This window comes from Peromyscus californicus, unplaced genomic scaffold (assembly GCF_007827085.1).
Source record: "Peromyscus californicus insignis strain IS unplaced genomic scaffold, ASM782708v3 Scaffold_5__1_contigs__length_169319896, whole genome shotgun sequence".
NCBI lineage: Eukaryota > Metazoa > Chordata > Mammalia > Rodentia > Cricetidae > Peromyscus > Peromyscus californicus.
In genome coordinates, this window is record NW_026294573.1 from 9,794,880 (window position 1) to 9,820,022 (window position 25,143).

Consider the following 25,143-nt stretch of genomic DNA (forward strand, 5'->3'; position numbering starts at 1 on the left):
AGTGAAACCCATTCTCAGTCAACCAAATCTTATCAGTCAACCAAATCTTAAATAAATAAATAAACAGCAAAGAGAGAAAGGGAGGAAGCAAGGGCAAGAACACTTGCAGACCGTCACAGCAAGGAAACTAAACTTCTGGAGCTTTCCTGCTTCGATGTGCTGTGTCTGAGGTGCTGGAATTCGGAACGCAGGGTCTACAATGCCACGCAAGTGCTCTACACCACAGACCTACAGATTCAGATCTAATGGGAAAAAACATTTCTCCATTCTGAAATACACATCTCTCCTTCACAGTTGACGGGCATTAAAGCTACCCTCTGGCTCTATGCCAGCTTTCAGGTTGGCAGGAAATAAATACAAGCAGTCACTTCCACATGACAACTTCCCTTTATTTCTAAGATGGTCTCACTACATAGTCCAGGTTGGCTTTGAGCTCATAATCCTCCTGCCTCAGCCTCTTATAATTTTCATTTTTATTTATTTATTAATTTTTTTTTTTTTGGTTTTTCGAGACAGGGTTTCTCTGTGTAGCTTTGCGCCTTTCCTGGAACTCACTTGGTAGCCCAGGCTGGCCTCGAACTCACAGAGATCCGCCTGGCTCTGCCTCCCGAGTGCTGGGATTAAAGGCGTGCGCCACCACCGCCCGGCCATTTTTATTTTTAAAACTTCATTCACCTGTGTGTGTGTATGGGGTGAATGTGTGTGAGTATATGTATGAAATAGGGAGCAGAGGGAGGAGTGTGAGGGGGTGTGAGTGTGTGTGTCAGCATAGGTATATGTATGAGGGTGAGATGGTTTTCTCCTTCTATGGGGAGATCCCTCTGCCTCTGCCTCCCAAGTGCTGGGATTAAAGGCATGCGCCACCAGGCAGCTTTTCTTTTTTATTTTCAACTTATTTATTTGAGACAGGGATTCACTATGTAGCTTTGGTTGGCCTGGAACTCACTATGTAGATCAGGCTAGCCTTGAATTGTTAGAGATCTACCTGACCCTGCATTCCAAGTGCTGGGATTAAAGGCTTATGCCATCATACCTGACAATTCTTCATTTTAAAAATTTTTAATTTTATTTAAATATCTTTTTTTTTCACCGGGCGGTGGTGGCGCACGCCTTTAATCCCAGCACTCGGGAGGCAGAGCCAGGCGGATCTCTGTGAGTTCGAGGCCAGCCTGGGCTACCAAGTGAGTTCCAGGAAAGGCACAAAGCTACAGAAAAACCCTGTCTCGAAAAACCAAAAAAAAAAAAAAAAAAAAAATCTTTTTTTTTCATTTATTTTACATACCAACTGCAGTTTCTCCCTCCCTCCTCTTCTCCCAGCCCCTCCCCCCACCCAACTCTTCATTTTAAAAATGACAACTGTCATAATTTCTGGAAATTTCTTTAAGCTCCACAAGCCCATGTTGTTCTGACCATTTTCTCTGTGATTCATTCACTAACTCACCCCATCTTAAATCCTTTACCAGGCTCTGGGGATAGCACTGGGGACATAGGAATGAGTAAAATGGGCAAAAGGTCCTGACCCAGAGAGCGCCCACACCATCGGGGGAGGCAGACACCCAGGGCACACAGCCAGATGTGGTCCCGTGTGCGTGGAAAGCCAGCACTGAGGAGGTAAAAGTAGGTGGAGCCCAAGATTGAGGCCAGCCTGAGTTACACAGCAAGACTATGTCTCAAAACGAAAACAGGAAAACTCAAGATATGCAAGCAGCATGGAAGCAGTAAAGTAGACAGGAATCGTGCCTGCATTAGGCTGTGGCTGCAATTTCAGACCGCGGCCAAAGACAGTCTCCCTGAGAGAGGGACACTAAAAACAGTTTGTCTGCTTGGTCTGGGTTTTATTTCCTCTTTCTAAAAATCATCTTCATTTATTTATGAGTGGGAGAGGCCGCTAGTGTGTGTGTGTGCGTGTGTGTGTTAGGTCAAAAGACAACTTGCCAAGGTTGGCCCTCTCCTGACACCGTGTAGATCCAGAGAACCAAGTTCAGGCTTTCAGGCTTGGCAGCAAGCACCTTTACTTGCTGAACTGTCTTGCCAGCCCTGACTTTGGTTTTCTATGAGTTTGGGACTGATGTGCTGCAAGTATAGTCCTGGGGTAAGATACGAGGAAATATCAAACCTTGACTGTAGTTTATTGTGGGGAGAGGACTCCCACACACCGCAGCATGTGCAGGGAGGTCAAAGGATCACCGTGTGGCGTCAGTCCTTTCCTTCCAGTTTTACATGGGTTCTGGAGTTTGATCTCTGGTCATCAAGTCTGCTTAGCCAGCACATTTACCTGCTAAGCCATCTCACCACCCTCTAAACTCGGTGTTAAAGGGCTGGGAACGACTCACTAAGAAAAGTGCTTGCCATGCCCGCATGAGAACCTGGGTTCAGTCTCCAGCACCCACATAAGCTGGGTGTAGCAGTGCACAGCTGCAATCCCAGTGCTGAGGAGCCAGAGCCAGGGGGACCTCAGCGGCTTGCTCGGGCAGTTTGGCCAAACTGGCAAGCTCTGGGTTCAGTAAGAGACTGCCTCATAAAATAAGGTGGGACACCTGACATCCATTTCTGGCCTCCACACACAGGAACAGGCATGTGCTCATATACTGCACAGACATACAAACATACACACACACCACACACACAAATTACTTTTAATATTCTAAGTATGAGACGCTGACTAGACATGAAAGCAGAAGTCAAATGGGTCACAAGAGTCTAAAGCTCAAGATGCAGGTCTGAGCTGGAAATGTAAGCTAAGGAGGATCAAATGGGCAGGAATAATTAAAGCCAGGAAACTTATAGAAATCAATAAGAGAATAAACATAGATAAAGAGACCACGCCTTTAAACAGTGAACCCTGGAATCCTGCCCTGCGGACATTAGGGGAGTGAAAAGGAATCCTGCAAGGAACTGAAAAAGAACAGAGGGTGGGAACCAGGACAAGGACAAGACAGTGTTCTGGAAACTAGGTGTTTCAAAGGGGAGAGGGGGAAAGCCACCAAGTGAGGCTGACAGAGAGACAGTCTCAGCAGAGCTCCCACCCCACGCTCATCCAGGTCAGCACAGGGTGCAAAGGCACAAGACAGAAGACTAGGAACTTATTCCAGAAGGCTTGCTGCAAAGAGATGGGTGGAAGCCGCAGGGAAATGGGATGAAGGGAGTTCTATTTCGCCGGTGTCACCGAGGGAGAAGCACCAGCACTCTGCCACACATTTGCAATGTCTTGGCACAGCTAACAAAAGTTCTCCTGGGGTTTAAAAAATAAAAATAAAAAACTCCCAAGACTGGAGGGAAAGGGAGGTGCGGGAAGCGAGGTTTTGCATGGAGAGTGGACAAGGTACCAGCAGTGCAGGGAAAGGGAGGTGCGGGAAGAGGCTTTGCATGGAGAGCGGACACGGTGCCAGCAGTGCAGGGGAAGGGAGGTGCGGGAAGAGGCTTTGCATGGAGAGCGGACAAGGTGCCAGCAGTGCAGGGGAAGGGAGGTGCGGGAAGAGGCTTTGCATGGAGAGCGGACAAGGTGCCAGCAGTGCAGGGGAAGGGAGGTGCGGGAAGAGGCTTTGCATGGAGAGCGGACACAGTGCCAGCAGTGCAGGGGAAGGGAGGTGCGGGAAGCGAGGCTTTGCATGGAGAGCGGACACAGTGCCAGCAGTGCAGGCACGGATGGGGCAGAGCAGTGTGTCCTAATGAGAAATGGGCACGTCACAGGTAGCCAGATGGAAGCGATGACAAAGTGTATACAGGCTCCCTTCTGCACGTGTGTTTCTCCACACTCTGAGTGTGCATGGAGAACGAGGTAGTGCACACTTGGCAGCAGAGTGGGAAAGTGAACAGGGAAACACGGCAGAGCTGCCTGGGTGTACTGGGTCACTTGAATTTGTGACCAGACTTTAAATGATAGACAGACCACATGGCTGTGTGAGCTCCTCCCCAGCCTTGCTCTAGGGCAGGAGACAGACAGCAGGTGAGGAATGGCTGTAACCAGAACTGGGATGCAACCAAGCAAGAAAAACAAATTCCCCAACTGCAGGGATGGCCCGGTCATAGCAAGGAAACAGCACAGCTGTGAACACGTTTCCCAAGGGAAAGACAAACTTACTCCTGGAATCCTGAATGCTTATCAGAAACTGCCACAGCTGCTCAAATCAAGTGTTCACACAGGTGTTCTTTACCACCAACTGACGCTTTGGTCTGAATTTTTGTTATCACTAAAAGAATGATGGCTAGGCATTTCTCCACGCAGAGAGAAGTCTACACTGAGGTTTAATGACTTAAGGCAACAGAAACTGCAAACACCCTCAGCTGACAAGAGGAAGGATGCCTGCTTGGATGGCTGTGGCAGAGTATATCAGATCACTATAAAGGACACACATGGCTCTCCTATCACCTTTGCACCTTTTCTATACCTATAAAAATGATAATTATGAGATTACCATGTTTGATAGAAAAGTCATGTGGGAGAAATAACTTTCAGATACACAGTAAGTGGATACCATCATTTCCTAAGAAAGACAACCCTGAACATCACCCACCAGCTCATTGATTTTAAAGAAAGGAACTTTCAGTGGGGTGGTGGTGGCGCACGCCTTTAATCCCAGCACTCGGGAGGCAGAGCCAGGCAGATCTCTGTGAGTTTGAGGCCAGCCTGGGCTACCAAGTGAGTTCCAGGAAAGGCGCAAAGCTACACAGAGAAACCCTGTCTCGAAAAACCAAAAAAAAAAAGAAAGGAACTTTCACCAGAGTCAAGCAGTTCCCAAGGAGACAGCTACAAATATTACCCAGGGCCTCACACGTGCTGGCAAGTGCCATCCACAGCACTCCTGCTATCCAGTATAATTCAGAGAAAGAGTTCTGTGCCAACACAGCACAAAGACAAGAGGGTCACCAGTTGACCATTATTTCAATCTTGCATTTGCAGATTGTTTTGCTTGTGTGTGTGTGTGGGGGGGGGGGTGTGTGTGCATGCGTGAATGCCCATGAGTCTAAAGTGGATGGTGGAGCCAAGTGGCGGTGGTGGCACAAGCCTTTAATCCCAGTACTCGGGAAGCAGAGCCAGGCGGATCTCTGTGAATTCAAGGCCAGCCTGGTCTACAGAATGAGTCCCAGGACAGCCAGGGCTACACAGAGAAATCTTGTCTCAAAAAGAACCCAAAGTTGATGGTAAGTGTCTTCCTCTTATTTTTCTGAGACAGAGCCTCCCACTGGACCTGGAATTCACCTATTGGCTAGACTGGCTGGCTGTGAGTCCTAAAAGTCCCTGTGTCTACCTACTCAGTGTTAGGGTTATGGGTGCAGAGAACCAGAATATGGGTGCAGAGAACACTTGTGCGGGAACCATTTTACCCCCTAAACTCTCGCCTCAGCCCCTAGAGACGGGAGAGTACTCTGTGGTAGAGCACGTGCTTTTAGAGAAAGAACGGGGCTGGGAGAGAGAAGATCAACCAAATGCTCAAAATCAAATTCAGTCCTGGCCAGCTCCCAAAGATTAGACCTGAGCCTGTTGGAGGAGGGGGATGGGTTTGCAAAAGTCTGCCCTGGTCACTATCAAAAAGAACAGAAACAATGAACCATGCTGCAGTGACCTTTAGGCCACTGACTGCTTTAATTTGTGTGGTGACATCAAGATAATGACATCGGAAGTACAACTGCTCCCAGGTCGGAGGCCGAGGCTCACCTGCTGCACCTATGGGGGAGGTAGCTGGGGTCATGTTGTGGACATTGAGACCAAGACTCTGGGAGGGGCCTGGGGCTGATGCAGGTATCGGAGGTCCCGGAGGGTTCTCCCTCTGGGGAGACGTAAGCGGGGTGGTCGGTTGGGAGGTCTGTCCACCAGCAAGTCGTGCCAGGCGCCTCCGTCGAATCTGCAAAAGGGAGAAAAAGAAAGGACATTCTGTAACTGAAAGCAAAACATGACTACCTGCAAGAGCAATGACATCCAGGTACTCAACATCAACAACCACTCCCGAGCTGAGCAGCCCAACAGTTCCAGAAAAGAACATGCTGAGAAAAGTAACAAGACAGGGCTAGTATTCCAGGTTTTGTTTTTGTTTTATATGAGTGCACTCGCACATGAGCCTGACCTTGAGAAGTCAGAGTCCTCACCATCTCCTAGTATATATAACCTGGGTCTCTGCTGTTCCCCACTGCATAGGGGATGCCATCTGCCCTTCCATCCTCCAGGGTATCTGTTAGGTCTCAGCCACCCGACTCCTCTATCCCCTACCCCACACCCCTGTATGTCTAGAATGAGCTCAAGCCTGAACTACAGGATTTCTGGTGGTTAGATAAAAGCCAGCATTCCTCAGGAACTTGTGAAACGGGTTTTCTATCCCAAAAAGGAGTCCCTGCCCCCAGCTACTCAGCCTCTGTGTATTCTGTACGATCTGTCCACCCCATACCCTCGTGCTGCTCTGGCTATCTCCCATCCCCCATTCCCTGCTCTCCCACCTCCCTGCTGTGTCCAGTCTGCTTTCTTCTCCCTGCTTGGGACTCCTCCAGATGCCCCGGACATTTTCTCTCTCTTACCCACAATAAAAGCCTCCTCCTAACTGCGTGGTCATATAGGTAGTTTCCTTACTGCACCCCCTCACGACATTCTCTTCTCCCTGCCTTCCATCTCACCACAGAAGCACTGGGAATAAAAGCACACACTACTGAGCCTGCCTTTCTGTGGGTTCTGGGGACCCCAAATCTGGTCCTCAAGCTTGGGCAGCAAGGGCTTTTCTCACTGAGCCATGTCCACAGCCCTGAACTTGTATTCTTAGAAGCTACTTACTACCTTACTTTTAAAAAACTGTACTTTGATTGCCTTACCAAGGGTACTCTATCTCCTTGACTGATACTGAAATTTCAAATATGCCCACTACCCAATACATCAAACCCCGGTATTTTCACAAAATGGCATCATGTAATAACTGTACATAGGTAAGATTTAGATAGGGGCTAGAGACATGGCTCAGCAGTTAATGGCATTTTGTTCTTACAGAGGACAAAGGTTTGATTCCCAGCATCCACATGGCGGCTCACAAACATTTATTTATAGCTCCAGTTCCAGGGAACCTTATGCCCCCTTCTAGCCTCTGTGGGAACCAAGCACACATGTGGTATACATACATATATGCAGACTAAACACTCATACACAAAATAAAAGTAAATCTAAAAAATTAAAATATAAATTTTATCCAACTGGACAAAGAAACAAAAGGTACAATAAGACACAAATTTTATTATATGCTTTCAAGAGCAAAATGTTTAGGCTGGTTTTGTTTTTCATATAATCAAAAAATATATAGTTTGCCATCCTTCTCTGAGTACTCCAGTTACCAAGTGACTGAGAATACACAGAGTGGATCACAGTAATGTTTCCTGTTTCCGTCATTAACTCACAAGTAGCTGATAAGTTCACAATACACCCCACCACCACACTCCCACACCACCCCTCACCACCACCACCCGCCTGGCTGATGTTCAGTTCCACAGGCATGACAAGTGCTGGGTGTGAGCAGGCATCACAGAAACAAGCCAGCCCCTGGACACACTCCTACCAGGAACAAGGAGGGTAAAAGCTTCAACTACAGCAGATGGTAACAAGGACAGACCTAGAACATGTGTGTCACTCTCACACTTAAGGGCCTGCTCCTTTTATCATTCTTAGACCAAGGGAATGTCCTGGGTCCTCTCCCCAAAGTGAAGCAGCTCCTCCTGCTGCCTGTGCTGCAGACAAGCCAGCCAATCACTTCACCGCAGCGGACAAGCCAGCCAATCACTTCACCGCAGCAGACAAGCCAGCCAATCACTTCACCGCAGCAGACAAGCCAGCCAATCACTTCACCGCAGCAGACAAGCCAGCCAATCACTTCACCGCAGCAGACAAGCCAGCCAATCACTTCACCGCAGCAGACAAGCCAACCAATCACTTCACCGCAGCAGACAAGCCAGCCAATCACTTCACCGCAGCAGACAAGCCAGCCAATCACTTCACCGCAGCAGACAAGCCAGCCAATCACTTCACCGCAGCAGACAAGCCAGCCAATCACTTCACCGCAGCAGACAAGCCAGCCAATCACTTCACCGCAGCAGACAAGCCAGCCAATCACTTCACCGCAGCAGACAAGCCAGCCAATCACTTCACCGCAGCAGACAAGCCAGCCAATCACTTCACCGCAGCAGACAAGCCAGCCAATCACTTCACCGCAGCAGACAAGCCAGCCAATCACTTCACCGCAGCAGACAAGCCAGCCAATCACTTCACCGCAGCAGACAAGCCAGCCAATCACTTCACCGCAGCAGACAAGCCAGCCAATCACTTCACCGCTGCAGACAAGCCAGCCAATCACTTCACCACTGCAGATATGCCAACCAATCACTTCACCGCAGCAGACAAGCCAGCCAATCACTTCACCGCAGCAGACAAGCCAGCCAATCACTTCACCGCAGCAGACAAGCCAGCCAATCACTTCACCGCAGCAGACAAGCCAGCCAATCACTTCACCGCAGCAGACAAGCCAGCCAATCACTTCACCGCTGCAGACAAGCCAGCCAATCACTTCACCGCTGCAGATATGCCAACCAATCACTTCACCGCAGCAGACAAGCCAGCCAATCACTTCACCGCAGCAGACAAGCCAGCCAATCACTTCACCGCAGCAGACAAGCCAGCCAATCACTTCACCGCAGCAGACAAGCCAACCAATCACTTCACCGCAGCAGACAAGCCAGCCAATCACTTCACCGCAGCAGACAGCCAGCCAATCACTTCACCGCAGCAGACAAGCCAGCCAATCACTTCACCGCTGCAGACAAGCCAACCAATCACTTCACCGCAGCAGACAAGCCAGCCAATCACTTCACCGCTGCAGACAAGCCAACCAATCACTTCACCGCAGCAGACAAGCCAGCCAATCACTTCACCGCAGCAGACAAGCCAGCCAATCACTTCACCGCAGCAGACAAGCCAGCCAATCACTTCACCGCTGCAGACAAGCCAGCCAATCACTTCACCGCAGCAGACAAGCCAGCCAATCACTTCACCGCAGCAGACAAGCCAGCCAATCACTTCACCGCAGCAGACAAGCCAGCCAATCACTTCACCGCAGCAGACAAGCCAGCCAATCACTTCACCGCAGCAGACAAGCCAGCCAATCACTTCACCGCAGCAGACAAGCCAACCAATCACTTCACCGCAGCAGATATGCCAGCCAATCACTTCACCGCAGCAGACAAGCCAGCCAATCACTTCACCGCAGCAGACAAGCCAACCAATCACTTCACCGCAGCAGACAAGCCAGCCAATCACTTCACCGCAGCAGACAAGCCAGTCAATCACTTCACCGCAGCAGACAAGCCAGCCAATCACTTCACCGCTGCAGACAAGCCAACCAATCACTTCACCGCAGCAGACAAGCCAGCCAATCACTTCACCGCTGCAGACAAGCCAACCAATCACTTCACCGCAGCAGACAAGCCAGCCAATCACTTCACCGCAGCAGATATGCCAACCAATCACTTCACCACAGCAGACAAGCCAGCCAATCACTTCACCGCAGCAGACAAGCCAGCCAATCACTTCACCGCAGCAGACAAGCCAGCCAATCACTTCACCGCAGCAGACAAGCCAGCCAATCACTTCACCGCAGCAGACAAGCCAGCCAATCACTTCACCGCAGCAGACAAGCCAGCCAATCACTTCACCGCAGCAGACAAGCCAGCCAATCACTTCACCGCAGCAGACAAGCCAGCCAATCACTTCACCGCAGCAGACAAGCCAGCCAATCACTTCACCGCAGCAGATATGCCAATCAATCACTTCACCGCAGCAGATATGCCAACCAATCACTTCACCGCAGCAGATATGCCAACCAATCACTTCACCACAGCAGACAAGCCAACCAATCACTTCACCGCAGCAGACAAGCCAACCAATCACTTCACCGCAGCAGATATGCCAACCAATCACTTCACCGCAGCAGATATGCCAACCAATCACTTCACCGCAGCAGACAAGCCAACCAATCACTTCACTGCAGCAGATATGCCAACCAATCACTTCACCACAGCAGATATGCCAACCAATCACTTCACCGCAGCGGACAAGCCAACCAATCACTTCACTGCAGCAGATATGCCAACCAATCACTTCACCACAGCAGATATGCCAACCAATCACTTCACCGCAGCAGACAAGCCAACCAATCACTTCACCACAGCAGACAAGCCAACCAATCACTTCACCCTAAACCCTGAGCATGTCACATGGTAATTATCTTATGTTTACTTAACCGTATTAAATCATTTGAAGAAGAAATTGGGAGAGGCTAGAGCAGCGGTTCTCAAACTTCCTAATGCCGCGATCCTTTAATATAGTTCCTCATGTTGTGGTGAAACCATTTTCGTTGCTACTTCATAACTGTAATTTTTCTGTTGTATGAATCGTAATATAAGTATCTGGTGTGTAGAATATCTGACATGTAACCCCTGTGAAAGGGTCATTCAGCTCTCAAAGGGTTGCAACTCACAGGCTGAAAACCACTGGGCTGGGGAGATGGCAGGATTGACAAAGTTCTTGCTTCACCAAATATGAGGACCCGCATTTCAGCTCCAATACTGCGCCTCCTCCTCCCAAGCTGCAGGTGAGCCAGCACGACCACCCAGGCTTTATCAGAAGCTGGAGATCTGAACACTGGTCCTCCAGCTTACACAGTAAGTGCTCTATCCACTGAGCAACCTCCCCAGTACCAATTTCTCTTCGCTTTGTTTTCCTTGCAGGGACAGGGCTTGAACACAGGCCTTCCACGTTCTAGGCAAGCACTCTGCTCCTAGGCCAGTCCCAGCTCCAGGTATAATTTTCTGTGAAAGTTGAGATAAAAACTGCATCTTGAAATGAAAGAATGCCAAGTTCTGATGTACTCATCTTTGATATTAGTGAAGGGGTTACATAAATTGCTTACTGTTAAGAGTGTGTACTGCTCTTAGAAAGGGCTTGAATTCTGTTCCCTGCACCCACGATGGATGACTCCAGTCCCAGGAGTCATCTGGCCTCCTCCACCAATGCACACTTGTCCAAAAGCATACAAACATACATACTTAAAAATAAAAGTAAATTTTATTGTATTTTGCTGTTTTGTGTGTATGGGTGTTTGGCCCACATGTATATTGGTGCACCACTTGGCCAGTGAGAGCCCTTGGGGGCCTGAAGAGGCAGATCTGCTAAAACTGTAGTTACAGATGGTTTCCTTTTTCTTAATATTTTAATTTTTTATTTTTTATGTGCATTGGTGCTTTGCCAAGGAACTGGAGATACAGAAAGTTGTGAGCTGCCATGTGGGTGCTGGGAATCAAACCTGGGTTCTCTGGAAGAGCATTCGGTGCTCTTGACTGCTGAGCCATTGCTCCAGCCCGTTACAGTTTTAAGCCACTATGTGGGTGCTGGAAGAGAGCCAGTGATCTTAACCACTGAGCTATCACTGCAGCCTGAAATAAAAATCAATCTTTTTTTTTTTTTTATTTAAAGACATTACTGAAAACACTTATATAAACGCTGATATGAACAATCCCCACTCACAAAGATGCTCTATGTTTTATTTGGCTCATCTCTTAGTGACTTGCGTATGCTAATTTCAAACACAGTTATCTTTCTGTGCTGCTGTGATCAGTGACTTTTGCACTTGGCTTTACAGAAACCAGGACTCTCAACTACATTTCCTCACTGCATGCTAACAGTGCACCTCATCACCATTATCTGGCCACTGCTTTATAGTTTTGGATGCTGGCACTACATGTGCTGTACTTGTTCCGGCTTCACTAAAGAGGTGAACATACTCAGTTATAGTAGTTTGTCTGGGTGTTTTGAGTCAGAGCTCGTGGAGTCTAGGCTTACCACAAACTCATTATTTTAACTAAAGCTGGCCTTGAACTTCCGATCAACTGTCTCCACCTCCCATGTTCTGAGATTACAACAAGCACATGTCACCAAATGTCCATAGTTGCTCAAAACTAAGTTTTAAGGCTGGAGATTTGTCTCTGGTTAAGAGTACTTGCTGCTCTTTCAGAGGACAAGAATTCACTTCCCAGAACCAACAGTGGTGACTCACAACTGCCTGGATGGAACTCCCGCTCTAGGGGATCCGTTGCCCTCTTTGGCTCCACAGGCACCTGCACTCAAGTGCACAAATACACACACACACAAAAAAAAATGAAAGTAAATCTTTTTTTAAAAAGAGTTTTACAACACCATCCATTGCCAAAGCCAGCCTCCTTAGCAGGTACTAATTAAACTTGAGAAGTACGGGGGAGGAGCTCCAGAAAATGGCAATCGACAGTAAATAAAACCACTCAGAAGAAACCTAAGAGAAAGAAGTGGAAGGTAAAACTTCAGAGTAACATCTCTGCTATCTGAAAACTGATAAGCAAGTATCTGCTTCTGTGAAAAAGGAAACTTGCAACTTTCTGTTTTGGATTTAGTAACTAAAAATGTCAAGGAAGTACAAAGTGGTCAGTACTTCCCTTGGAAACACTGCAGACACAAAGGCATCCTTTTCTTCTAGGGACCATCTTAGACCTGGCTGAACTTCTTCACGGGAAGTTGCAGCTCTTCTCTGAAGCCTGGTATAAAAGCCCATTCCTGTGATCCAAGAACTCAGGGGACTGAGGCAGGAGGACTGCCTCAAGTTAATCTGGTACATACAGAGAGTTTCAGACCAGCCAGGACTACTGAGCAAGGCTCTGTCCACAATCACAACAAAACACACACACAAAAAAAACAGTATTTGAGATACCTCAGCACATACATGAGAGTTACAACTGACGTCTCTGTGGGTGTGAACACACAAGTCTGTGTCTGTGCTGTCACAATGGAGTCAGCGGCGTGTGTAAAAGCACTGGAGACTAAAGCAGGACGAACCGTTATCCTACAAACTGGGGGAGGAGTTGTCAATCACATGTGATCACAACACTTCCAAAATCAACCATCACAGTTTATTACTTTATGGACATCCTGGGTTTATTCTGAGCCAGTCTAAGGTAGCCAAGGCTGACCCTAAACCCACTGTGAGGGCAAGGAAGACCATGCATTTGTGATCTCTCTGCCTCTCCTTTCAGGCTGCTGGGACTACACGCCCACAACAACACACTGCTTTGTGCCACGTTAGGGACTGAGCGTGCAGTTTTGGGTAGGGTAGGCAAACACTCTACCAACTGAGTTGTATGCACCCAGTCCCAATGAGAGCTATTCTGATGGAAGGTAGGGAATAACAGAGGTTGATCAGAGTGGGTTTAAGAAGGTGGGTGGGGTGTGAAAACAGGAAGTACGAATTCCTGCTATAAAAAAGAGCAGATAAACGGCACATGGAAGCAGGCACGGGGAGCAGAACACAGGCAAGGCTCTCGCTGGTTTGTTTATAGAGACAAGGAAGAGGGGAGTGGAGCTGCACCCTGGCGGGGAAGAGGTGAAAGCAGAGGGGCAGCACCTGCACCAGGTCCTCAGCTCAGGAGAGTAAAGGGGTCACTGCTCCCTGAGGAGTGGCTCTCCTGAGCAGGGGGGCCCTGCACAGCGGATAGGGCTCTCCACAGCGATGGACGGACGGGTAGGAGGGAAGGAGATGCAGCTGCAGAAGTAAGGAGGTGGGGAAACGCCCTTCCAATCCCTTTATCTTCCTGGTGAAGCAGGGCTAATGAACCCATCTCTGCAGTTCCCCAGGCCAAGGTGGGACTGTGCAAGGTGGTACAGTTGTCCCTCAGTGTGCATTACAACAGTTCTGGGATTCCCCATGTCCCACATAAAATCTTCATGGAAGTGCTGTGATACTGGCACAAAACTGACACACACCACTTCATAGTATCTGTCTCCAGGCTGACAATGCAAAGCATAATGTAAATGTTAGTAAAATAGCTGCTATACCATATTATTAAAAAAAAAAAGTACAAAAATGATATTAATGCTAAGTACAGACAAAATCTACAGGCAGCGAAAAGTATACTTAGAACTACATACTCAGGTGGCATTAGCAGGACTGTGAGCTCAAGACTAGCCTAGACTACACAGCGAGAATCTATCTCAACCAGCACTTGGTAGGCAGAGGCAAGCAGATCTCTGAGTTCAAGGCCAGTCTGCTCTACATAGTGAGCTGCAGGCCAGCCAAGGCTACACAGTGAAATTTTTGTCTCAAAAAATTAATTGAATTAAAATAACATAAATGAATTAAAACCAACAATAACAGAAAGAAATTCAGGAGAAGATAAATTAACCATAGTTCATTGTTGCACTCAAATCCAGAGTAATCGAATGTTGGGAGATATTCAATCACATTGTGAATCCCGAATTTACATTTCTGTTAATTAAATAAAATTAACCTTGGGTCAAGAGGCTAAGTTAGCAACTAGTTGACAGAAAGTAATCATAGAACATCAGAGAGCATCTAGAAGAGATAGAGAGACACACTGGAAGTACAGGGGAGGGATTTGGAGTGATAAGGGTTTTGTTTGTTTGTTTGCCAGAGCAGAAGGATGCTCTCTTGTGGAGATGCCAGCAAGGAGAGGTTAGTTAGTTGCTACTCAACCTCTAAGAGCTAACAGGTTTTCACCCCAGCCTTTGAATTTCGAGGCTTATTTAAATAGAGTAACAGAAATTTCGTTAAAAGCCACTTTTAGCGGCTGCGGCAGGCCTGCAGGAACAGAATTCCCACCAGGCTGCAGCCTGAGGGGCCAGGCCACTGCCAAAGAAGCAGGCTGATAACTGCAAAATCACAATTGCTGGCTACAGCAGTAGATTGAGGAGCAGCCACTGTGCCAAAGATAAAACATTTGGTGCCCAATATGGGGCACAACCACATGGACAGAGAAGTCATGACAGCTGGCTCTGCTGCAGGTGCTGCATGGGCCTCCCCAAGAGAACACTGAGAGCAGTCGGATGCCACTTGCCAGGCTCTCCAGAAAGCAGGTTCATGCTTGGAAATTGCGGGAGGAGCTTAAGTTCACTGCTAACACCACAGACAAACGAGAAGTCAGCAGATTTGGTGAAATACCTAGGAAGTCCTTTAAGAGTGAGTTAAATAATATTAAAAAGAAAAACCTTTCCCACATTAAGAATGGGAGCATCACAATGCAGGGTGCTAGGCCTCTGTTCAGTGTCATTATAGATGGTTTGAAAATGGAAAATTTAAATGAGAGGAAATGACTTACGTGGGATTGACATAATGCCAATTGTAATTACTGTCAGTTTGGTAATTAGTATTTTATCCTTAAATAAGTGGTTTGATAACTGTCCCAAATATGATAATTTGACTTATAAGATACAAGACTTAGAAAGACTTACTATTGATAATACACAAGCATTAGAAAGACTCACCAGTGAAAATAAGAAAAATTTGATAAGATACAAGCCTTAGAAATACTTACTAATGAAAATAAGAAAAATATGACTGATAAGATATGAGCCTTAGAAGGATTTATTATTGATAAGATACAAGCTTTCGAAAGACCTACTAATGAAAATAAGAAAAATACTCAGACAAAGACAAAGGAATTTAGAGCAGAACCTACAGCACCACTGCATTATGAAACTGAAGAGAAGCGGGCCAAAATTATTAGAAACCAACCTTAATTTATTCAGTTACAAGAACAACCACCAGATGATAGGCACCCCAAAGGCTATGCTGAAGCTAATTGGAATCCTGTTGAAAAAGTTAGTTTGAAGAGATTTAAGGAAGCAATAGTTCATATGGTATGCATTCACCTTTTGTGAAAATGTTAAATTACAGGCAATTCAAAACAGGATTATTCCACAAAACTGGAAAATTTTAGTTACAGCAACACTGGAAGCTGGTGCTCAGTTACAAGGGAAAACATGGTGGAGAGAGGAAGTTAAGAGTCAAAAAACAATGAAGGAGGGCTAGAGGTAATGAAATTTCCCAAGACCAGCTTCTTTGTGAGGACCAATATGCTGATTTGCAAAGACAATCTATATTTGATGATCACATCTTGATTCTATGCCATACAGCAGCTTTGAATGCTTGGGGCAGAGTTGAAAATCAGGAAAGAGGTCTGAGTCATTTACTAAAATTATACAAGATCCAAAAGAAGACCTCATTGATTTTTTTCCAAAGACTGACTTTAGCTGTAAATAGAATGATATCAGATCCAGAAGTCAGACAAGTATTAATTGAATCTTTGGCTTCTGAAAATGCTAATTCAGAATATAAAAGGGGGATTAGGTCTTTAAAGGCAAGATCAGCACCCATAGATGAATGATTCCAAAATACAGCTGATACTGGATATCACACTTATGATGATTCTTTGATAGAAGTGATTCCTAAAAATTTTAAGAAAAATCAAAAGGTCAGATATTTTAATTGTGGTAAACAAGGTCATCTGAAAAGGGATTGTAAGCAAGGCATTCCTAGAAACAATGTTTTTTCTAGAGGTAAGCCAAACAGAAGGCCTAGGCCTTCTGGAATATGCAGAAGGTGTGGCAAAGGCCAGCATTGGACTACTGAATGCAGATCAACATGAGACAGCCAAGGTAACGCTTTGCCATCAGGAAACACCTTAGGGGGCCTCTCCCAGGCCCCAGTGTCTAATTTGGTTCAATCACTCCCTGTCAGCATTGGGGAAACCCCTCCACAGAGCAATTAAAAGACTTAACAATGCCTGTTGTTAAAAACCACACTGCTCTGGATGACAGAACAACATCAGAAGACAAAAATTTCAGGAGAGACCATAAAGCAAGTATTTTGGCAAACTTCTATGAATGATCAAAGACCAAAACTAAAAATACAAATGAATGGTATTGAAATTGAGGATCTGGTAGATACAGGTGCAGATGTAACAATTATTTCACCAAAATCTTGGCATCTAGATTGTCCTCCTAGGGAAGTAAATGTTCAGCTTCTAGGGATTGGAACCTTATCTCAGGTAAACCAAAGTGCAAGATTGGATGAGTGTATAGGGCCAGATGGACAGATTAAAAAAATTGAAACTATATGTGGCTAACATAGCAAAGAATTTATGGGGATGTGATTTTTTTTTTGCAGCAATGGAAAACACAGATTATCATTCCTCCAATCTCAGAAACAAACTGTAAACTAATGTATGCTTGTTTCTGAGAAAAATATTAAGAACAGTCACCTAATGTTCAGGTTGTACATGAGCAGGGCATAACAGCTGCTGATCTTTCAAAGGTCCTAAGAGCCATACCTTTAAAATGGTTAACTGACAAACCTCTCTGGGTGGAACAATAGCCTTTGATATCAAAAAAATTACAGGCATTAGAACAGCTGGTACAGGAGTAGCTAAATGCTCAACACAATGAAGAATCGATCAGTCCTTGGAATATTCCTATATTTGTCATTAAAAAAGAAATCTAGAAAATGGAGACTCTTAACAGATTTAAGAGCCATAAAGAAAGTGATTCTGCCAATGGGCTCTTTACAGCCTGGAATTCCCTTGCCTTCTTTATTACCAAAGGGATGGTCTACTATTGTGATTCATTTAAAAGACTGCTTTTTTACTATACCTTTACAAGAACAGGATACAGAAAAATTTGCCTTCACAGTGCCTACTTATAATAATTCCCAGCCTGTTAAAATGTACGACTGGAATGTTCTTCCACAAGAAATGTTAAACAGACCTACTTTATGTCACTATTTTGTACAACAGCCATTAAAACTAATTCTTAAACAGTTTCCTCAATCTATAATTTACAATTATATGGATGATTCTTACTGGCTGATTCACACATAGATCTTTTAGATGTCTGATGAAGTGAAAAGAATTTTGCCTTCTTAAGGATTACAAATTGCTCCTTAAACACACACACACACACACACACACACACACACACACACACACACACAAAGTGGAGATTCTATTCCAAGAAAACTATCAGCTGAAGCTGAGGGAGAATTGGCTCTGTTAGAAAAGAAATTACAGGATGCACATGTGGATCACTTAGATCCAGAGCTTGATTGGTTATTTTACCAAGGGTATTCTGGTTATTTTTACCTTTTATACATTCTCCTACAGGAATTCTAATGCAGAGAGAAGATAATATCTTAGAGTGGATATTTTTACCACACAGAGTAAAAAAATAAAGACCTATTTCGTTTCTGAATTGATTCTGAAAAGAAAATTGAGAAATTGAGACTTTGTCAATTAGCAGGAATAGGTCCAGCAGAAATTGTGGTACCTTTTAGCAATGCTGAAATTGCCTCATTATGGGCAGAAAATGAACATTGGCAAAGAGCTTGCAGTAATTTCTTGGGAGAGATTAGCAATATATATCCCAAAAGCAAGAGACCTCAGTTTATAAAAAGAACTAACTGTATTCTCCTTCATATAATAAAGGGAACCCCAATTTCTGGAGTACCTACATTCCATCCTGATGCAAATAATTCAGGAAAAGCAGGTTATAAGTCAGGAAAATTAAGTTAAGTGGCTCAAAGCCCTTATGATCAGTTCAGAAATCAGAATTACATGCTATTCTCATGGTATTATTATATTTTCCACAACTTCTTAATATAGTTGCTGATTCTCAATATGCAGAAAGAGCTTTTTTACGTACTAAAATCGCTGAACTTATTCCAGATGATTCAGAATTAACTTTGTTATTTATTCAACTACAAGTAATCAGAAACAGAAATCATCCTTTTTATATAACACATATCAGATCCCATATAGGTCTACCAGGCCCTTTAGCACAAAATAATGAAATCGATCAGCTATTGGTAGGAAATGTGTTAGAAGCCTCAGAATTTCATAAAAAAATACCATGTTAACAGCAAAGGTTTGAAGAAAGGTTTTTCCAACACCTCACAACAAGCCAAAGAAATTATAAGGAAATGTCCTACTTGTTCTTCGTATAATCAAACTCCGTTACCTGCAGGAAGTAACCCAGAAGGTACCCAAAGAAAGGAGAAATGAGAGAAGGCTAGCTAGTTGTGTTCAACCTCTCTCAGCTAGCAGGTTTTCACCCCAGTCTTTGAATATTGAGTCTTATTTATAAACAGAATGACATAGATTTAGTTAAAGCTCCTTTTAGTGGCTGCGGCAGAGCTGGTGCCTGCAGGAACAGAATTCCCACCAGGTTGCAGCCTGTGTGGCCAGGCTGCTGCCAAAGAAGCAGGCCAGTCCACTGCAAAATCGAAATTGCTGGCTGAAATAGCAGTAGACTAAGGTGGAGCCACTGTGTCGAAGATAAAACAACAATCGAATGAGCCAGTACTCTACGCACCAGCACGGGTGATGCTTACATATGAAATCAAACAAAAGAAGCCAGCCATCAAAACAAAGGCAGAGCCTGCAGAGTTCCAGATATATGATGTTTACAGACTAGAAAAACTAAGCTATAATATTTGTTAAGGTAATGATTATTCCTGGTAAGATGGGCTGAGGACAGGGAGAGGTAGAAGTGAGCTTCAGGACAGGATGAAGGGGCTTAAAACAAAACAAAACATCCAAACCAAAAACCTGGCTGGCTGGCCTCACACCTATAATCTCAACACTCAACTAGGGGAGGCAGAGGCAGGAAGTTGCTCAGCCAATCAGGGCACTTGCCACCAAGTCTGACAACTCAAGTCCCACCCTGGGACACACATTGTATAACAAAAGATGCAATTCCTACAAGTTGTCCCGACTGCCATGTGGATATTGTGGCATGCATGTGCCACCCCTTAAACCCAAAAATAGAAAAAGAAAAACCCAAGAAAAAGAAAAGAAAGAAAGGAAGAAAGAAAAAGAAAAGAAAGAAAAAGAAAGAACACGGGCAATCTCTAGAAAAGAAAGAAAAGAAAAGAAAGAAAGAAAAAGAAAAGAAAGAAAGAAAAAGAAAAGAAAAAAACAAGTGTTTTTGTTTTTTTAAAAAAAGCCGAAGCAAGAACACTGAGATTTCAAGGCTAGCCTGGGCTATATAGTGAGACCTGAACACCATCTCAAAAACAGACAACACAGGCTGACTGATAACTAAAAGGTATTTCCACTTCATAAAGATGCCCTGTGGTGTACACTTAAAATTAGGAGTACTGAGATCATGAACATTCGTGTTATTACGTTTATAACTTCCATGTTAAAATACAGTCTTTTGTATGTTTTAAATAGGATATAATTTTTAAAAATCTTTCAAAGTGTCACTAGAGAAATAGCTCAGCAGTTACGAGCACTAGCAGCTCTTCCAGAGGACCCAGGTTTGGTTCCCAGCAGCCACACGGCAGCTCACAACCATCTGTAACTCCAGTTCCAAGAGACCTGATGTCTTCTTTTGGCTTCTTTTGGTGTGCATGTGGTGCATAGACATACATGCACCCATATACATAATACACACACACTAAATAAACAAACAAACAAACACAGTAAAATTGAAAACTTTCAAGACCCACTAGAAAGGCTACTGGTTGAGAGTTTATGGTTTTCAATTGAATATAAACTAAAATATGTTCTATAAACTGCATCTACTGTCTGATACTGAAATCTGGATCATTTAAATTTAAAATGTGTTCATAAGGGCTGGAGAGATGGCTCAGTGGTTAAGAGCATTGGCTGCTCTTCCAGAGGTCCTGAGTTCAATTCCTAGCAACCACATGGTGGTTCACAACCATCTGTAATGAGATCTGATGCCCTCTTCTGGCATAAAGGTGTACATGCGGATAGAGCACTCATACATAAAATAAATAAATCTTAAAAAATTAGTTTTAAAAATGTGTTCATAAACTGGGCACAGTGACACAGGCCTGTAATCTGAGCTACTAGAGAAGCAAAGGCAGGATTGTAAGTTCAATGCCAGCCTAGGCTACATAGCATGAACAAAACCAGCCTGAGTAACTTAGACCCATCTCAAAATAAAATATAAGAGGGCAGAGATATAGCTCAGTGTCCTGACCCTGTACTGACCCCTCCACCCTCTGGTTAAAAGGCATGCTTAATTCAAATTCAAGCTTTACTACTGACTCTCAGAAGGCCCGCGGGAAGTCACTCAACCTCTGGGCTTCAGTCCAGTACCTGCATGATGAAGGTAAAGAGAGCTGTAAGAAAACCAGCTCTCCCTGCCCCTGGCTCTCTGCCCTTCTATGTCCCTCAGTCACTGTCTCTTCTACTCCCATGGCTTTCCTGAAGTCTTGTGGTACTGGAGCTGAAACCTGGGCCATCGCATGGACTCACCAGGGCTACTCCAGGGCTACTCCCTCAGCCCCCCAAAAATGTTAAGTCCAGGGACTTTCCTCAGCTTTCTCCCTTTGATGAATCACTACACTCATACATGGTACTTGAACCATACATAGTAGGTATACTCTAAATATTTGTTGAATGCATGAAATAAATCAAAAGTACTAGAAAATAAATACACTATACATAAAACTATTTCTTAGTTAATATTGTCATTACATTTTGAGTGAGGAGGGTTTCATTATGTTGTCCAGGCTAGTCTTGAATTTATGAACTCAAGCAATCCTCCTGTCTCAGCCTCCTTAGAATCTGGGTCTAGAAGCAAGCCATACTGTACCTAACAATATTTTTCAAAGAGCATACTTGTTTGTTTTTTAAGTCACCTTCAAATTTCAAGCTGAAGACCAAGCTTAGCCTGAGAGGTAAAATCAAGGTGCTCTCTCTCAGTGACCTAAGAAAGAAATGCCCTGACTCACCGGAGGGAGCTTGCCAAGACAGATGTGGGCTGTGCTAACCCCCTGCCTGAGTCCCTCCACTGGGATAACCTGCAGTGAAGGGTGGGAAAGGGGAAGAAGTCAAGACCCTTGACACGTATTGTGAGCTGTTCAGAAACAGAAGCCCGTCCACAGAGGACATGAGAGGACAGACGCTGTGACAACTGTCCTGCCCACTCTCAGCCTTTTGAAATTTATACAAAATAATATTTTCTTTGTGACGTTTTTATGCATATCATTGCATTTGGCTCATAACACCCCCCCCCAATTTTCCACCATTATTTTTTAAAAACCTTTTTTAAGGTTTATTAATTTTTTTCTCTGTGGATGAGTGAGTGCTTTGCCCGAATGTATGTATGTCTATGCAGGATGAGTGTGCCAGGTGCTCATGGATGTTAGAAGAAGGAATTGGATCCTTTGGGACTGAAGTCACAGGTTGTTGTTAGCCATCACATGGGTGCTGGGATTTGAACCCAGGTCCTCTGGAAAAGCAGCCTGTTTTCCTAACTGCGGAGCAATCTCTTCAGTGCCCCTTCCCAATTTATTTTTTGATAGTGTGTGTGTGTGTGTGTGTGTGTGTGTGTGTGTGTGTGTGTGTGTCTGTGTCTGTGTCTGTGTCTGTCTGTGTCTGTGTCTGTGTTTGGGTACATACATCTGAGTGCAGACATCTGAGAAGGCCGAAGGTATCAGCCCCTGGAGCTGGAGTTATGGTCAATTGTGAGTCACAGAGTAGGGTCAGCAGTGAACCCAGGTTCTCTAGAAGAGCAACAGTACTCAAGCACTAATTCATGTCCCCAGCCCCATTAACTCGCTTCGTGACAGCTCCCCTTCTTATTGCATTCACGTCACACACATACGCACAGGGAGAGACAGAGAGAGGCAGGGGATTAAATCTAGACTTTGGAAGAGAAAAGATGCCATACTCACACCCATTCTTATACATTACTGGCAAGGAAGAGGCATGGGGCTGGGACACTGCTTTGAACTGCCTGCCATAGCACTTTGAAGTTAACGCCCTCCATGGACTTCTATAATGCTGGTAGTTTGGAAATGGCTTAGCAGCTTGGGACACTAAGAATAGCTGGCTAAGAGAGTCTTGAGAGGATGGCGTTGTACAAGAGATGGCAGAAGGGCTTGTCTGACTAGTGGAGGCATGGGCAGGAGATGTAGGTCAGGGTGGAGCATCTGCCTAGGTAGTCCAGGGTTGATTCCCAGCACCATGGTGGGGAGGAGGCAATGTCACCTCACTTTTATCTCACAGGGTCTGGATGGAGATGGCTCAGCAGTTAGAGCACCTGCTGCTCTCAGAGGACCTGAGTTCAGCTCAGAGCACCGACATCTGGGGGATCACAACCATCTCTAACTCCAACTCCAGGGATTCAACAACCTCTTCTGGCCTGGGAGGGCATCTGCACACACCTCCATCCTCCAAACACACCTCACATAAACCCCAAGATACCAAGATACACACGATAAATAGCCCCAGCATTCCAAAGTATTACTGAACTCCTTGTCTGTACTCAGCCTACCTGTTTACATTAAGCACCAAGGACTGACAATCTCCTTTTTAAAGATTTCTTTCTCTGTAGGTCAGAGAGTGAAAAGCCAAGAGCATGAAAAGAGGACAGTGTGGTAGGTCCGCAGCTGCGCCTGAGCCCCAAACACTAAGCAGGAGCCGCATTCCTCGAGCTCTTGTGTCTGCTGTTTCACTCGGCATTTCTAAGGGGCACTACACCAGTGCCTCCCCATGGCTCCTCCTGATGCTGTACTCCCCTCCTCCAGATTTACCAACACTAGACTCAGAGTGGGGAAGGCTATGACGGCAGGTAGACAGGCTGGGACAGGACGGATCAAACAGCTCCTCTTACTTTCAGTCGTTTATAGGGAGTGGGAGTGTCCACAAAATATTGCTTTAAATTTAATAAAATAGACATCCTACAAAAATGCCTTGCTTTTCAACTAAAAATTTAAAAAGTAAATTCCAATGCACAGAGAGACGCCACTTTCAATTCTTACTGTTGGGGATGGTCTTCTTCTAAAAATGTCCTTCACATTTTCCGGTCACACACAGGACCTCCCAGGTCTTGATGCAGCCTACCCCTGCTCTTGTCAAGAGAAAGGGGATTGTGCGACAGTAATCTTTCTAGTTACAATGTCACTGACAACCACTTCTGGAGGCGACTGGAGATCCAAACACAAGACAGTAACAGAATAATGACCTAAACAAACCTCACTTCCTGTGAGCCAGATGTGGCTGGGAAGCCATTACCACTTCACAGTGGAGGAACACACTCCCAAAAGTGACTTGCTCAGGGACACAGCTCGAGGGTGACTGAGTGGGTTTGAAGCCAGACTGTGACCTCTCACCTCTCACTCTTCCCACACACGACCTGTCCCCAACAGCAGGACACCCCTGCAGTGACTATGGAGGCATTGCTGGGACAGCAATGTTTCACTTCCCCCAGCTGTCTCACTGACTGGGCTTCTAAAACAGGATGTATATTTATGCTTTTCAGGTTTACTACAGATTTTTAGAAGCTGAACTGAAAAGCAGGTTGCTACAGACACGCACTGATTTCCTCTTTATTTAAAAGGATGCAGATTTACCTTGCAGCAAATCTCACATAATACAAGTAGCAAGTTTTTAGGTTTTTCATTTCTGCTTTCACTATTTCTAATGACAAGAACGAAAACCATTATTTCCCACTGCATTTCTAAAACCTGAAAACATTCAGACACTGCTACGCTCTATCCTGTTTTCCCTCCGAGACCAAGGTGCCAAGGCAGCTCCCACTTGGAGACACTACTAACTATCAGGCAAAGGAAACAAGTCATAGCGAACTCCACCCAACCCAGAAGTGATTCCTGCCACAAACTACCCTCAGTGCATGCGGAATGCAAGCTCCCCCAGAAGGCAGTGTGCACATGCAGAGAACTAGTCTTGTTCCTCTGACACATCTATTGCCAGGGCCATTTCCTGCAAGCTGCCTCTTCTCCCCTAACACACTCCTGTCCACATAACTGCTCTGCGACCCGCCCACTCCTTCTGGCTCTGTCTCTCCAGTTACCTTCTCAATGAGGTCCTCAACCATCACTGCCCATTTCCCACATGTCTATGACTCACCAAACCAGCAAACAGTTCGGCACAAGTCAAGTGTGTCTGTGTGTGTCTGTGCACACAGATTTATAAACTGAGAGGAAACGTGAAAAAAATTAACAGCTGATAAATCCAGACAATTTATTCAACCTGTCTGCAGACATGAGCATTTTAGGAATAAAAAGTTGAGAGCTGATAGGACTAGAGAGATGACTCAGTGGTTAAAAGTACTTATTGCTCTTGCAGAGGACCCGAGTTCAAATCCCAACACCCATATGGTGGCTCACAACCATCCAAAACTCCAGTTCTGGGGGGAACCGATTCCTTCTGATTCTGCAGGTATGCACTTGGTGCGAATACATGCATTCTGGCAAAACACTCATATAAATAAAATAAATAAATCTTTTATTTTTTTAAGTTGAAAAT

General features: G+C 45.2%; 1 protein-coding gene across 2 annotated transcripts in view; it reads right to left on the bottom strand.

Annotated features, from left to right (window-relative positions):
* Positions 1 to 25,143, bottom strand: part of Ube4b (ubiquitination factor E4B) — a 126,003-nt gene that overhangs the window by 80,349 nt on the left and 20,511 nt on the right. For both annotated transcript variants that reach the window (XM_052718752.1, XM_052718753.1), the window contains exon 2: positions 5,657 to 5,843. In XM_052718752.1, coding sequence (XP_052574712.1) covers positions 5,657 to 5,843 — 187 coding nt within the window. The remainder of the gene's footprint in view (positions 1 to 5,656; positions 5,844 to 25,143) is intronic.